Genomic DNA, 17,088 nt, shown 5'->3' on the forward strand with positions numbered 1-17,088 from the left:
TGGGAGACTCCCAGAACTTCCGGGAGAGGTGGGATGTCTGCAATAGAGTAGCTCCTTAGCAGCTGGCCAGCTAGTTTAAATAACGTTAGCTATGCTAATGAATGAATGACACCTGTTAAACTTACCTCAACATGTCTTTTACAGTCTTAACAGACCATGGGCGATAGAAAAGTCACTGTTGCAAACAGTGCAGTGAGCAATACTGTCATTATTTTTACTCCAATTAGACAGGGGTACACTTTAGTGTAGTCTGGGGTGACGTACATTTTGTATATTTTTTGGAACACTCTGCCATGGCGTGCTCTCGCTCTCTCTCCCTCCCTCGCTCGCACTCTCACACTCTCTCTCTCTCTCTTTCTCTCGTGGTCGTTCTCACGTTCTGTCTTGCTTTCTCTTGCTCGCTCTCAAAAAAATTGATTTCCGTGATATTGTATATAATTTGCAGGCATCAGGGAGCCACTATTAAAATGCGGGAGACTCCCGGAACTTCCGGGAGAGGTGGGATATCTGCTTTTTGACAATCTATTCAATTTACAGGCTCAAGTTTCTAAGGATCTCATACTGATTTTCAGTGATCTGAATAGAGTGCACAACTTCCAGTATGCATACCAAAGGCCCGGTGTGCCCTTGTGTGCACACAGGGACCATATGCTCATTTATATGCACAGACTCGATGTTCCAATGTATACATATAAGCTCTGTGCATCAATAAACATGCACAGATCCTGTGTTCTAATCTGCAATGGCTACATTTTCTATGTAATCACTGCCCAGTTCTTGCCTCCTGTATGCCTTAGAAGTTTTGCAATTAGAATGCAGCATAGGAGCAGGCCCTCGGCAGTAAGCTGAGCATTAGATATAGAAGGTTGAGGCCAGAGGTTGCAGTCAGGTACACGGGTACTTGGTGACCTGAGGTACACCTCTGCATCTGTGTGCTGACCTGAAGACGCAAAGGAAATTTCCTGAAGGCCTGTTCCCAGAACTGGATCCATTTCCTGCTTTTTCCACGTAAATTATGCAAACATCCAGTTTAAGCCAGAGTGGATTGAGCAACCTTCACAAAATTGGGTAAGAACTTCCATGAAATATTCACACTGGCACAGCCAACAAATTTTCAGTGTCACATGAACATCTGGTGATGTCATTATTTGTGTAAGATGCATTTCCGCCATAAATTGGAGCTCAATGATGCAAATTGTGACTGTTTAAAACTAGGGCAATGTCACATAACTTTGTTGCTGCTAACAGTATTAAAAGGGACATTCATCTCAGTTCTGGGGACCTGACTGGATAGCTTCTTAAAGAGCATCAAGAGCAAAACAAGTGGGAGGGAGATAGCTACTGAGGAGATGTCCCTGCTCAATATCCACAGTCCTATCTCCAAGTTGAGCAGAAGGAGCAGTCATTCGGTCAAAGGATTTCAGAAACTCCTTAAAAGACAGAAGATTTTTGTAAGACGCCCAGTAAATGCATTTCCCAAAACCAAATCAAGAGCCCCTCTGTACAATACAATTCTTAGCCACAATACTCCAATCATCTGGTGGACTTGAGATGAAGCACAAAGTCCTTCAGATGTACCTGCATTGATTATTACACACAAATTAATGAATCACTGATCCCTTTCATTTAATGCAGGGGTTCCCAACCTTTATTATACCATGGACCCCAGGTTTGGAACCCCTGATTTAATGGATTAAAATGCATTTGAACTTCCTGACTAGTGGTGTGTCATGCCTCAGGGACTCAGAGCTCCAAATTCTGTGAGTATCTCCACTTCACTGGTGTAAACAATGATGTGCAGATCATCCTGACAAACAATGTGAGATTATCAATTTCTTTTTCTGCATTGCTGTACAGTCAACCCCGTCAATAACTACAGGCTCTTGTCATGATGGATCTGCCAAGGGTTCCTGGCTCCCCTGATACGCGAGTTCCCCTGCCTGGCATGTATCTTATTGATCAGGACTTGTCCATTTGAGTAAAGTGGGAGCTGTCACCCTCTGTTACACAGTCTCTAGATTCTATGTATTGCTATTATACGGCAGCCAATGTGAAAATGGCTTTCAGGCTGATGTCTTTCATTGACGATTTGAGCACAGTGTCAGGAGCTATGCTAAATTGGATGAGGTTCTTCAAGAAAATATGCAGGCCGATATATTACATTTGTCCTGGGTGCAAACCAGACTACTACCCTTTCAGAACTGGACTGGGTGTTAGCATTAAACATAACAATGTTTTACTGTACTGTCAAAAAGAAATCCAGACCCTGGCAACTCTCATATACTGTATTACTGAAGACATCTGGTCAAATTCATGGGTAAACACCATCCATCTCCCACTCTCTAAGCCGCATTAGTAACCTGACTTTGACGTCTAGTTCCTAAACACTGCAAGTCCCTCCTTCAATCTCCCCTCATCTCTCCTTAGTGCTCTTTATAAGATACCCTTTCAATCAAACTTTTGATCTTTTGTTCATATATCTTTTTATGTAGCTTGTTATCAATTTTCAGATTGATTATATACATGTAAAGAGTCTTCAGTATAGGGTCTACAAAAAGCGAAAGAAACTGAACATTGGCAAGCTATTCCAGGCATAGCTGGCATCAGACAGAAAGCAAGAATTTTTCATTGTAACTGAAAACCAGGTCTTTTCTGTCATCAGAGTTACTGGAAGCTAACTATCCTACCCCCTAGACTACATAAACAGAATCCATATGCTGGCCATCCCCTGAAAGTACCCCCTAGAAGCCAATCTGGAAAGCCATATTGCTGAGAGTCCAGAGAGGAACGCCTTTTTGAGGGGGAACTGATTCAATATGAGCCCAATGTTGGCAGGGCAATAGAGTGGTAAGATGTGAATCACAACAATTGTTTGGTGGAAGCCCTGAACCATGAACTATTATGTGACAATCAGACCCATGGAAGTTGTTTGACAGGATGTGCCAAACCACCATCTAAACAGGCCATGAGCACAGATTTCTTCAAGTATGCACTGACCTTATCAGCAATTCTTATATCCAAGAAATGATGAACATTTAAAAATTGACATTTTTCCTATCAACAACCACACAATACAGATATTGAATGACATTCCTCACATTTGCTGTTGTGATTATCCAACTGATTTACCAAGACCCAGATTTACCAAGACTATTTTAGATCAAATTGAAAGGACCAAGGGAGGATCAGGATGTGAAACAAATATGAAAACAAGATAGAGGGTGTTTATTACCTTCACAATCACACTGATGGGTCTCACACTCAGTTCTGCCATTGCACAGGAATCACAATCCTCACTCCACCTCCGCAAATGACAAAATTATTTCAAGGCAGTCGCTAAATTTAAATATTTCGAAGATTGATAATTTTTGACAACGAAAGGTATTAAGGAGCACAGGGAAAGGCGGATAAATGGAGTTGGATCACAGCTCAGTCGTGGCCTCAGTGAAAGGTGGTGCAGATTCCAGGGGCTGAATTGCCCACTCCTGCTCCTTGTGTTCTTTGTAACACACAGCTCAAAGTCCATCTAATGAAATTGGTTATGTGGCAGGTAAGGTGAATGTCAAAGCAACTGAGAGAAATGGCAGTATTACCTAGAGACCTATGTGCAGCCACAATATAAATGCATTTATACACCTTTCATTTGTTTTCATTCTATTACATTTCTGACAAGTTGTTGACATTCTCTGTTCATCTCCATGGAGACAAGGTCAATGGTAAATGTCAGTTTAATTTTTTTTGTTGCTACTACTGTTTAAAGGGACAGCATGATCATGAGAAAATTGCCTGCCAAACTACTTGTTCTTTTTTCTGGTGTTCTGTTCGGAATATAAATGCCCCAATATCTGTCCTACGGCTCTGCTCGATCACTTCACCCTAGAAGATTGAGCTCACCGTTTCCACCCACGTCTCCATGTGCTAACTGACAGTGAGTCACATGTCAGCTTCAGTAGACTCAGCTTTCAAAAGGGACATTAACCAAGGACTCACGGCCATTAAGTGCATGGGCAACATCCCAAAGTATCAATGCAAAGAACACCTTGGTAGATCTCTCCATGTCTTAGACCAACATTTCTCTGATCATTATCAAACTGCAGTTAAGAATTGTGGGAGGTCATTGTGTACAAATTAGCTGACATATCTCCAGCACTGTGATCGCATCTCTTTACGAAATGTATGCACTTTGAGATGTCATCAAGGACATTCTGCAAATGCTAGTTCTTTATTTGAATAATTAATTTTCTTAGAATTTCCCTATCTGGAAATGTGTTATCTCTAAACCTCAGTCATTCTGTGTGCTAAAGCACCTCAGCTCTTTCAGCCTGCTGCTTATTCAGGTGAACCTTGGGAGCATTTAGTCATTACCCTTTTGATGAGACTCATAATGAACCATCCTCTCCATAGCCTTCGTATTGCAAGTAAACTACGGCCTTCCGTCTTCTCAATATCAAATATTGGTAGCTTGCTTGCAAACATCTCTGTGTGCACAGAGATACCAAATCTCCAGCTTTGAAAAGGATCCTACATGGTAATGCACAACCTGCTCCCTCTCTGAGCGATGATGCTGTGAGCTCTTCACTCGTGGAGAAGTGCAAGCCTGCCACACAGAACGTTTTATTAACATTGTATATCTAACTGAAGATCCTGACAGAGGTGGCCAATTATCTTCAGTCAGATGCACAATTCTGAAGTGTTTTACAGCCTATGAAGTATTTTTTGAAATGATGCAATCTTGGCTGTCGATTTCTGCCCAAAATAATAAAGATATTGTTAGATAACTTATTTTAGTGATGTTTGCAATGATAATCAATGATAATTCTAGACAATCTATTTCATGATGAAGGGTCTCAGCCCAAAACATCAATTATTTATTTCTTTCCATAGATACTGTCTGACCTGCTGAGTTCCTCCACTATTTTGTATGTGTTAATCTGTTTAGGTTCTATTTGATGGATCAATACCGACCCATGAATATGGAAGCATCTCTTCTCCAATTCTTCAAAATACTGTCAAAATAGTTCCCCAATTCCAGAATAGTGCTCAGATATTTTACTTTAATAAAATATCTGAAAAGTAGCACCTCAGTGGTGAATGCAACACTAGCTGCTACACTGAGTGCCAGGTTGAATTTTGTACTCAGGTGCCTGGAATAGGGCCCGAGTTCATTACTTTTTGACATCCAGAGGTAACTGCAGAAACACTTCTAGTGAAGAAATTTCATTACCGTTCTGAATGCAGGGATGGCTGCTCCTCTGTTAATGTTACTGATACTGAAAAGAATGAGGGAGGAATCAAGAAAAAGGAAATTCAGAAAGAAGGCAAAATAAAAACGACTGGCAAACTCCTCAACCACCTCTTCCAAAACCAGAGAAAGGTATTCATTAATCTCTCCCAAATAACTTATGTTTGTGAATCTCACCTTGCAGGTCTGCCCAACAATGACAGTTCCATGTATGTACATTTGCATTATGTATGAAAAGCAAAAAAATGCAGATGCTGCAAATATGGGATAAAAACAAAACTATGTCAGAACGACTCAGCAGGCCAGATGCCATCACTGCATAGAGGAACACGGTTGATCTTCTCACAGCAGATGCTGCCTTTCCAGCATTTTCTTTTTTTTCCCTTGCATGATGCTTTGTACATCTGTGAATTTCTCTTTATCTTGCTCTGTAATGATACTAGAAATCCAGCAGGTGGCATGCATGCAGCATTGTTTTTCCAAAGCAAATGGGCCAGATGGAAAAAGGATGCACAATGCACTGGTGAATAAGCTCAGGCCCATTCCGAATTACATTTTCTGTCAATTCCCTTGTTGCTGTTATAAATCGCCTGCGTTAAAAGAAGCAAGTGTCTGCGTCAGGTTCCATGCCCCCGGTGTGCTCTTTCCCTTCTCCTCTGAAGTCTATGTATTTATTTGTACCCCCTCCCTTCCTCCCCATCGTCCTATCAGAATTTTCATCAAACCTGTTTTTTTACACAGGAACGCTTTCCATAGCAGTTCAGGGCAGTTGTGTCTTATTACAGGGTTGCAAATGGTGCGTGGCATCACAGAACATTAAGCTACTTGCTGTTCAGCTGCATTTTCTGTTCTCAGCCTGTTCTTTCCCTCACGACATTTTCTCAAAGACTCCCGCAAGGAAACAAAGGCACTCATTCGGTACAGCCTGCATGTTATTTTTCTTTAATTCAATTTTATATTCCTCCCTTTTCCACATTTTCTTCCTTCATGATGTGATTCTTACTGCATTTGAAATCCGTGCACATAGTGTACCTTCCTGGTACATAGCCTATTATCTTATTTTTGAAATATATCTTCTAGATGTCAGCATTGCTATCTTGGATAATTTTTCCACGACCCTTCAAAACAATGCCATTGGGTCTTAGTTCTACACCCAACCACAGTCAGATAGACCAGAATTCAGCTTATCACCTCGTCTGAGAGATGGCACCTCTGACAGTATAGCACTCCCTGTGGTGTCAGTCTGGATTACGTCCTCAAGTCTCTGCAATGGGATTCAAGCTCACAAACTTTGGAATTGGAGGCAAGAGAGATCCTCATAGTTAATGCACCTCAGCCTGCCTCCATTTCCCTCAAACCCTCCTCATTTCAAGTTGCCAAGTGTGAAATGATAAATTCCTGGAGGTTTCACCACATAGTTTCTTAGTCGCAAGAAGCCATCATTCTCTGACGATTGGTATACCATCATGCCCATTATCATGGGGGCAACCAATCTAAAAACAAATAGTTTCTTCGTTACTCGACTGACTGGTGCTTTGTTATCAGCCAAAAGACATATTTTTCATGCCCAACATTTTTGAACATAAGATGTCAAAGAATAAAATCTTTAAATGTATACATTTCAGTTCTATTTTCCTCCAGGATTTGCTGGCAGTAGTGTCCCAGATTCCTTTTGACACCAGGGCAACTCTCCAATGGACAACGCCACTTTAAGGAACAAAATTGAAATTATTGCTGAAGCTAACACTCACACATGGGTTTGAGCTGGCTGATCAGCTCCTCTTTTGACCACTTAGCCCACTCCTTTTTGTCAGTGTTGATGGAGCACAGTATCGGACCACAAGGCTTTCCACAATCTTCTATGGCTGGTACATTCAGGTAATGGACCAATACAATATCAGGATTCTGTGGGAGACATAAAAAAGATCAGAATAAATAATTAGACTTTGTGGCCAAACCAAAAAGAGAAGATTTTGATCCAGTAAACAATCAAATACTCTAAAATTAATACTTCAACTCTGGTCCATATATCCAACAGTCGCAGGAATAGCTTGAGACTAAAAATGAACAGGAGGGCAATTTTGTTTCATACAATCAGTTGCTGAGATCTGGACTCTCCCGCACAAAAGGAAGATGGAAGCAGATTCTAAAGTACTAAAAAATCAGCTTGCTAATACACTCAAAGTAAGTATTAGGGGAAACTGTTAAATGGTTTGTTGAGTGGTGACTATCTTTATGAAATGTTAAAGTGAGAAACACACCATATTAAAATAAATAAGGGTGGGTGGGGCTTAGGGTGCATAGTTGGTTGAGCTTCATATTGTAATTTTATGGAAGAGATAAAGAGAATAAAAGTAGATAATTTTTCATGCAACTTTATGGGTGCCGATGAAACCACATCTGGAGAAACACATATATTCTTAAGAAAGGATGGGCAGGACCATATTGCAATCATCCAAACATCACAGATACTTAAACAGTTCTAGCTAAGCCAAGTGTGAAGCTTAGCTGGAACTGGCAATATTTCAGTATTGTGGGCAGGGTTTATTCTGGCCTTGCCCAAATGCTGGAGTTGCATTGTTGAAGACCATCTAAAGGTGCTGGCTCTCAAACTGCAAGCTGGAGATAATGGAGAGATCACTTGTATCCACCAAAAAGAAAACTTTACTATATTGATGTCTTCATCAGTAACCCTGACTCCTGCTGGGGAGTATCATTTAGTTTGTCAAATGCTCTATTTTTAATAGTATTCATTTATTTCTTGTTTCAGAAACATGGGCAGCATTGGGAATACTACCATTTCTTGCTTGTTCCTAATCACCTTTGAGAAGGCAGTAGCGAGACACCTCCTTGAAATGCTGCACTCCTTGTGTTACAGCTGCTCCTGGAAGATGAGTTCCAGATTTCTGATTACAAAGATGAAGAAACAGCGATACATTCCCAGAACGTACACTCTCTAGGAAGGAGCTACACATGTTCCTATACATTTGCTACCCTAAGTTTTGGGGGCTATGGGACTGGGAGGTCTTGTTAAAGTACTGATCTTATTTCTGCCTGCAATTTCATTCCCGAATTTGAGCAAGGGGAGGTTTTCTTTTCCAATTACCTAGAGGGAAATAAGAATCTAGTTGATTCAAAGTTTGCTTACTCTTTTCCATAGATGCTGCCTGGTCTGCTGAGTTCCTTCAGCATTTTGTGTGTGTTGCTTATTTTCCTTTGAGCCAGCTGTTAAATAGCAACATTAAGGTGCAAAACTCCATCTAGATACCCTATGATTGGCAGTAGCTGCAGTGAAATACGCTTGGGCAAACACTTCAGCCACAAACCACAGTTGTTGTGAAAAGACTTGTATTTTTTTAATTACTGTTCTAGTATCTGTATTATTAAAAGGTTTATGTATATATGGCCCCAAAGAGAAAGTGGCCAGAATAATACTGGCCCGCAAGGCTATACATTTTCTATAGGGAAATAGTGAACAGCCAGGAGCTCTTTGATACCATGCTATGAGCAGATGGGCATCTTTAAAATTATAAAGTGGTTTGGAAAGAGATTTGGGGTCTTAGTGCAAGAAACACAGTAGGTTAGCACGCAAGTACTGCAAGTTATCAGGTGCGATGACCACTATTACAAGAGATATAGCCAATAAAAGTAGGGAAGCTTTCATATAGTTTTAAGGATGTTGATGAGACCACACCTAGGGTAACATATTGAGATTTTGTCTCTAAGCTTAAGGAAGGATATGATTGTACAGGAGCTGATGCAGTGTAGGTTCATTCAATTGGTTCCTGGGATGAAGGAGTTGGTGAATGAAGAAGTTTAGTCCATTCTCATTGATGTATGAAGAATTGTTGGTGTTAAAGTGAGGAATTTTGAGAGGATGTTTGCTCCGAAGGGAACTCAGTCAGAGCAATGCAGGAACTATCTAGAACTATCAGAAAAAGGAGTCATTCATTTCATCCGAAAACAATTTGAATTCTTTCTCTGATTTGAACTTCTCACCTCTACAGAGTCGTGGAGGTGGAGTTAATGAACATTGATTGACACACATTAAAACTACAAAGGAGTCAGAGGGAGGAGCACAAGAAATAAGCGTTCAGCGCAAGAGAGGATCAGCCACGATCACATTGAATGATAGAGTGGGCTTAAGGGGGCTGACAAGCCTGTTTCTGTTTCCCACATTATGTTGTGTTCTTCTGATGAGGTAGGCATACAAATAATATTTGCAACGGGGGAGACCAAAACCAAAGGGCCGTTCATAAATATATATCCAAACAAGGAACTTGGAAGAAACTCTTTTATCTAGAGGTTGCTGAAATGTGGCTCTCGCATGATCATCGTTGAGGGAAATAGGAATATGCAGAATTATAGAATATACTACAGTCGGTCCTTCAGCCCAACTAGAGTGTACTGGTGTAATACTCAACAGGAGTCTCTTCCGATTCCGTCTGCCTAATCACAATCATTCAGCAAAACTTTCTAATGTGCAGCATTTGTGGATAAGATTCTCTTCTTGAAAGTGGGCGATCTCATACTTACTGGCATGGAAGTCCAACTAGCATAATTTAATATCACTTTGCAGTCTAACACTATTAACACATGTCTGTGCAAGTCCTTAGTACCCTAGTAGTAACAGAATGTGCATATTTTCTCTGCTCTCCATTTCCTGCCACTCAGCCAGTTTCCTTGGCAGGTCAATAATAAGCCTTAAATTTCATGAACTCTAACTTCAGCTATGCTGAGGTATTTGATTAAATTCCTCTAGAAGTTCACACAAATAACATCCATACGCATTTCATTCCCTGTTACCCTAGTCAAGTTCATCAGGCATAAGCTAAACTTTACAACCCCATGTTTGCTCTCTGTGATCAACTGAGAATTGTCAAGGTGTTCAGTCACTCTAGCCTTAATTATAGATTCAAGTACTTTCCTAGCAACAGATGTTTAGTTAACTGATCTGCAATTCCCTGATCTCTACCCCTCACCTTTCCTAAATAATGGAGTGACATGTGCAATTATACAATTCAAAAGAATAGTTTCTGAGTCAGAAAAGCTTTAGAAAATGTCATGGATAGGCATAGAAAATGATCAAAAAGGTAATGCAAGGCTGATTCTTATAATTTAAAGACCAGAAAGCAAGTGGGCAAAGTTATCCTGCAACTATGTATTAAAGTGCTATATAGATAAAATCTGAAGTACTGAACTAGTTCTGGGCACTGAATTCTAAGGAGGGGATATTAACCTTGTAGAGTGTGGACCTTAGACTTAGCAGAATATGTGGCCTGCAAGAGTTAAACTATTCAGAGATGAAAAATAATTTAGAGCTTACTTGAAATAATTTAGAAGAGTAAAAACTGTTTCAAAATTTTGAAGACATTAATAGGACCCTTTGAGCAAAAAGATAAAATATTTCCACTGTGTGGGGTTTTGAGAACTGAAGAAGAGTATACAAATTAGAGTTGAGCCCTTCAGCAGTGAAATTGGAAAACATGAGGGAGGTGGCAAAAATTTGGCACTCTCTTCCCCTAATACCAAATCAGAGAACAATGAAATTTTATTCAACAAGAGTACTATAGGATATAGGGAAATTGATATTTGCTCGGCCATGATCTCTCGAGTGGTGGAACAAACTCGAGAGCTAAAATGGGTTATTCCTGTTCTGCAGTTCTTCTTCCTAAAGCTTGGGCATCAAGGCTAGTTCCAGGCAACTCAGCAGAGACTGGGGATGATATTAGATTTTTCTTTGTAGAATTCAGTTTTTATTTTAACAGCCTTGAATTCGAAAAAGGTGCCTTTCTTTCAAGTTTCCATGAAGTGCCACATCTGCCTGCAGGCCCCTCCTCTGGTCTCACAGTACCAGCCACATGGTCTCTCACACGTTATCCTATTATCAAGCCCAGCATGGAGGAAGTCTGACACTGACAGGTTATGCCAGAAGACACTCTGCAGACAAATGTTCTGGATCTTCTTGTTCCGTCGTAATCAACGCACAATCTGGTGGCAGCTGAGTTTGGGAGGAATGCAATTAACATCTCCCTGCAGCGCATCAGGAAATTGAAGAGTTATATATATTAAAAAAACCCATCAGTTAGCTCTAATTGCAGGGACTTTACAGAGACATCATACCAATGTTCCAAAGAAGCACTGTTTGCCAGAGTGGTACTTTTTGCAAAACAGTTACCCAGATACCAGTACATTGTCACTATAATGACAAAGGAGTGAATTTTCTTTGTAACTTGCTGTTTTCTCATTTTTTTCAACTTATACTAGTTGCCATGGAAACTGAAACACTGGAAGCTTTGCACTTAAGCAAGCCAGCTGAGGGTTGCTTCTTCTTGACCACACAGGCATTACTGACAAGACCACTTGAAATCCTAAGTTCTGATACGTGCACCTCCAGCGGTGGCCAAGCAATAGCTGAGAACCCATCTGCCTTCTCGCTCCCCGCACCTGGGAAAGCTGAGACAAATTATGTTGCCATAAACGGTATCAGTGTAGTCCAGGAGCAGAGCCTGGCACTCTCCAGCCTTTAGAAAGGGAACCTGAGGGAGGCGAGTAGTTCTATAACCTACACGACACACAAATGTTGGAGGAACACAGCAGACCAGGCGGCATCTATGGAAAATAGTACAGTTGATGTTCTGAGGTGAAACCATAAGGACATTAGACCATAAGATATAGGAACAGAAGTAGGCCATTCTGCCCATCAAGTCCACTCCACCATTCAATCATGGACTGATGCAATTTTTGCAGTCATCCCCACTCCCCTGCCTTCTCCCTTCAGTTTTGATGTTTCCTATATCCAAAAGACATGCTGGTTGGTAGGTCGAGCACCTCCGTTCCGTCCGCCACAACAGACAGGATCTCCCAGTAGCCACCCACTTCAACTCTGCTTCCCACTCCCATTCAGATATGTCCATACATGGCCTCCTCTACTGCCGTGATGAGGCTAAACTCAGGTTGGAGGAGCAACACCTCATATACCATCTAGGTAGTCTCCAGCCCCTTGGTATGAACATTGAATTCTCCAACTTCCAGTAATTCCCTCCCTCTCCCTTCCCCTATCCCTATGCCACTCGCCCCCTCCCCCAGCTGCCTACCACCTCCCTCTTGGTTCCGCCTCCTTCTACCCATTGTGTTTTCCCCTATTCTTTCTTCACCTTTCCTGCCTATCACCTCCCTGCCTCCCTTCCCCCACCCCTTTATCTTTCCCCTTAATGGTTTTTCACCCGGAACCCTACCAGCCTTCTCCTTCCCACCCTCCCCCCACCTTCTTTATAGGGCCTCTGCCCCTTCCCCCTACAGTCCTGACAAAGGGTTCCGGCCCAAAACATCGACCGATCTTTTCCACAGATGATGCCCAACCTGCTGAGTTCCTCCAGCGTGTTGTGAGCTGGTTGGTAGGTTAATTGGCCAATGTAAATTGCCCCCAATTTATACGTAACTCTAGGTGGCAGAGTGGACATAGGTCTCTACCAAAGGAGGTGTAAGATGCTCCTTCCCTCTGCTAGCCTGCAGGTCATCCTTGGGCAAGGTGTAGCACCTGCTTAGCCTCTCGATCAGGGTCACGTGAAGCCATGGGAGTAGGTTGTATGAGCAGCTGGTGCATATCACAAGTCCTTGTTATACAACCCCCCACAACTCTGAAGAGTATTGATAATGGCTGGGATTACCCACCTTGTACAAGACGCTGCCCAGAAGAAGGCAATGGCAAACCATTTTTGTAGAAAAATTTGCCAAGAATAATCATGGTCATGGAAGGATATTGATCGCAGCACATAACAAACAATGTAGGTAATTATTAGAGTCTGAAGTGAGCTGATGGGAAAACAAAGGACACTTAGTGCAGCATCAATGTAGGTGGTGGCTTTAAGTTTAGTGTGGAGTTGACAGGCTGACAGGCCTGGTTCTGTTATATATGACTCTCTGTGTCTATGCCTTGTTTCTGCACAGAAGCTGCCTGACCTGTTGGCAATTTCTCAGTATTTCTATTCTATTGTTCTACTTAAGTGGGAAAGAATAAGAAAAGGGGGTGAGAACAGTGAGTCTTCAGGGTCCAGGGAGCAGTAAATGTCTGGGATGAAGGAAATGGTAGTTATAGAGTGAACAGGGAGAATCTAAAAGGGAAGTCCATTAATACAATATTGTGCAAAAGCCTTAGGCGTATATACACATAACTAGGTTGCCTAAGATTTTTGCATGGTAGTGTATAAAACCATTGATCCAAAAGGGAATTTGGGACAACCTTGGAATTGGAATTGGTTTAATATGGTCACATTCGGTATACCGAGGAACAGTGAGTAACTTGTCTTGCATTCTGTTCATACAGATCAATTCATTGCACAGTGCATCGAAGTAGTACAAGGTAAAACAATAAAAGAATGCAGGATAAAGTGCAACAGCTACAGAGAATGTGCAGTGCAGGTAAACAAGAAGGAGCAATATTATAATGAGGCAGATTATGAGGTCATCAGCCTCCGTAGTATCCAAGACATCTTCAAGGAGTGGTGCCTCAGAAAGGTGGCATCCATCATTAAGGACCCCCATCACCCAGGACATGCCCTTTTCTCATTGTTACCATCAGTAAGGAGGTACAGAAACTTGAAGGCACACACTCAGCGATTCAGGAACAGCTTCTTCCCCCCCATCATCTGACATTGAACCCATGAACACTACTTCACTTTGTTTTATATTTCTGTTTTCGCACTATTTTTAATTCAACTATTTAATATACACATATACAATTACTTAATTGATTTACTTATTTATTTTTATTTTTTTCTCTATATTTATCATGTATTGTTTTGTACTGCTACCGCCAGGTTAACAAATTTCACGACATATGCCGGTGATATTAAACCTGATTCTGACTCTGATCTTATCATACTGGGGAACCATTCAATGGGCTTATAACAGCAGGGGAGAAACTGATCTTGAACTTGGTTGTATGTGCTTTCAGGTTTCTGCATCTTCCGCCTAATAGGCGAGGAGGAAAGATAAAATGTCTGGGGGGCGGTGTGGAGATGGGTCTTTGATCATGCTAGCTGCTTTATCGAGCCAGTGAGAAGAATAGACAAAATTCATGGAAGGGAGGTTGCTTTCCGTGATGAGTTGAGACGTTTCCACTACTCTGTGTAGTTTTTCATGGTTGTGGGCAGAGCAGTTGCGATATCAAGCTGAGATGCATCTGGATAGGATGCTCTACTTGGTGCATCAATAAAAATTGGTAAGGGACCAATGGGGTTGTGCCAAATTTCTTTAGCCTCCTGATGAAGTAGAGGCAATGGAGCTTTCTTGGCCATGGCACATACATTGGATGAGGACAGGCTCTTGGTGAGCTCTTGGTTGGTTCACTCCAAGTAACCTGAAACTCTTAACTCTCTCAGCCTCAGTACTGTTGATGCAAACAAGAGCATGTGCACCCCCACTTCCTGAAGTCTATGACCAGTTCTTTTGCTTTGCTGCCATTGAGGGAAAGATTGTTGTCATGACACCATGTCACTCGGTTCTCTATTTCCTTCCTGTGCTTCAGCTCACCATTATTTGAGATACAGCCTACTTCATGCTTCATCTTCAAACTTGTAGATGGAGTTAGAGCAGAATTTAGTCAGACAATCATAAGTGTATAGGGAGTAGAGAGCTGAGAACAGAACATTGTGCAGCACCAATGTTTGGAATATTTGAGGTGGAGGTGGTTCTGCTTATCCTTACTGATTGTGGTCAGGAAGTCAATGATCCAGTTGCAGAGGGAGGTTTTGACTCCCAGGCCTTGGAGTTTGAAAATGAGTTTGCTTAGAATTATAGTTCTGAAGGCAGAGCTGAAGGTAATAAACAGCAGTCTAATGTAGGTGTCTTCACTGTCTAGATGCTCAAAAGTACAGAACCAGGGAGATAACATCTGTGATAGACCTATTTTGGCAGTAGGTGGATTACAGTGGGCTGAGGATGTCTGGGAGACTGGAGTTAATGTGTGCCATGACCAGTTTCTCAAATTATTTCTTGACGGTGGATGTCAGAGCCACTGGGCCACGCTCATTAAGGCATGCTGCTTTGTTTTTCTTAGGTACAATGATGATAGTGGTATTCTTAAGACAAGCAGGAACCTCAGATTGAAGCAGGGAGAGGTTAAAATTGTCTACAAGTAACCCCGCCAGCTGATCTGCACAGGATTGAAGTACACAGCCAGGGATACTATCCAGGCCAGATTCTTTCCAAGGGTTCACTCTCTGGAAGATCGATCTTACATCCATGGCAGTGACTGTGGGTTGAGGTGCACAGAAAGTGTTAAGCCCATTGGGAAGGGATTTGCTGTTGTTGGAGATGCTGCCCAACTTCACTGTGTTGTCTGTTATAGCATGCAAGCCCTTTCTTACCCAGCACCTAATTAAAATACAGATTCAGCACCTTCGAGAATAATCAAGTTGAATCGTGGACACACACTTGAGGAATTTGGATAAGTACACAGGGGAGAAAGGAGTAAGAAGAAAATGCTTGCTGACAGAGAGAGGTAAGATGAGATGGGAGTAGGCATGTATTGAATATAAAGCCCTGGCACAGAGGAGGTAGGTAGAAAGACCATTTTCTCTGCTGCATATTCAATATAAGCCTCTAAAAAATCAGCAAAATCAACAACCACAGCAGTGGTGATAAAGTACAAAGAGCGAAAGAGAGAGGGAGGATCTTTCCCCTTTAGCCTTTAATTCCCCTTTCTCTTCTTCTACAGAAATAAAGAACAAAAAACGACAAGTAAATAGAAAGTGGATAGAAAGCCAATTTTATGTGCAGAGGGAATTCACAAGGAATGATTTTCAACCCAGTCGATTCTGTTCACTTATCTGTCCTAAGGTTCCTGGAGTGCCTGAGCTGCATACCGAGCAGCCCCCAGAATGCAGAGTAAGTACTCCGATGAAGGCAAACAGAGTCATAACAACAGTTTGACTCTTGTTTGCTGCTTCATCAACGCTAAGTGGCCGATAAATCACCTTGGCATAGTGTTACATCTGGTCCATGGCTTTATCGTTAATCTGATGTCTGTTCCTCATGAAAAATGAAAAAATAAAGGTTGCATTAAAACAGAATTTATATATTGCCCAGGAACCAGTAATGACTACTAATGATCCTTCATTGCATATTTGTTTTAGGATTCAAGGGACTTGATTATTCAGATTTGTTTTTCTCCTTTACTCGAATAAATTTCTGTGCCGTTCTCAGCCTCAATGCAAAGCTTAAAAGGCATTTGTGAGGCTTAAGCTCAGTGCTTGACTGGTCTGAAGGGAGTGGCTAGGAGATGACCCAACACAGATTTTCTCATCCACCTCTATCTTCTTGGAGCAACAGTACATACTCAGTTCTCCATTTCCTCTTTTTTTCTTCTCCTACTTTCTGGCACCTTTCTCAGGTTCAGAGATCTGAGGGTAGAGCCAACCCTTTCTATGGACTGCAGAGGCTGAGAATAGCACTGGGTGCAGAACAGAGCTTCAGCAGGTTTAAAACAAGACTCACAACATCCTCTCTCAATGTACTTCATTCTTCCCTAGGATCTTAAAATCACATGTTTCAAATCCACGTCTAAATACTCCTTACTGAGTTAGTCACTGTGTCATGTAGCACAAACAGGCCCAACTTGTTTATACTGAACAAGATTCCCATCTATACTATTCCCATTTGCCTGCATTTAGCCCATATCCTTCTAAACCCCTCCTTTCCATTTAGTATGCCTTTTCAATCTTGCTGGGTATTACAAAGAATACAGAAAGTTAGAATGAATGTGTTTTTAGATTGGAAGGATGTGACTACCTCAAGAATCAGTTTGGGTCCTTCAGTTTTGTATCACTTACACGAATGACATT

At 41.6% G+C, this 17,088-nt stretch overlaps 1 protein-coding gene across 7 annotated transcripts in view; it reads right to left on the reverse strand.

The window, feature by feature from the left end:
- Positions 1-17,088, reverse strand: part of LOC134337713 (calmodulin-binding transcription activator 1-like) — a 1,241,580-nt gene that overhangs the window by 171,469 nt on the left and 1,053,023 nt on the right. For all 7 annotated transcript variants that reach the window (XR_010016050.1, XM_063032918.1, XM_063032917.1 and 4 more), the window contains exon 6: positions 6,994-7,147. Coding sequence is in view for 6 of the 7 variants with exons in the window: in XM_063032918.1 (XP_062888988.1) it covers positions 6,994-7,147 (154 nt within the window). In the remaining variant the exon portion in view is untranslated. The remainder of the gene's footprint in view (positions 1-6,993; positions 7,148-17,088) is intronic.

The sequence above is a fragment of the Mobula hypostoma genome, chromosome 25, assembly GCF_963921235.1.
Source record: "Mobula hypostoma chromosome 25, sMobHyp1.1, whole genome shotgun sequence".
NCBI classification, from domain to species: Eukaryota; Metazoa; Chordata; class Chondrichthyes; order Myliobatiformes; family Myliobatidae; genus Mobula; species Mobula hypostoma.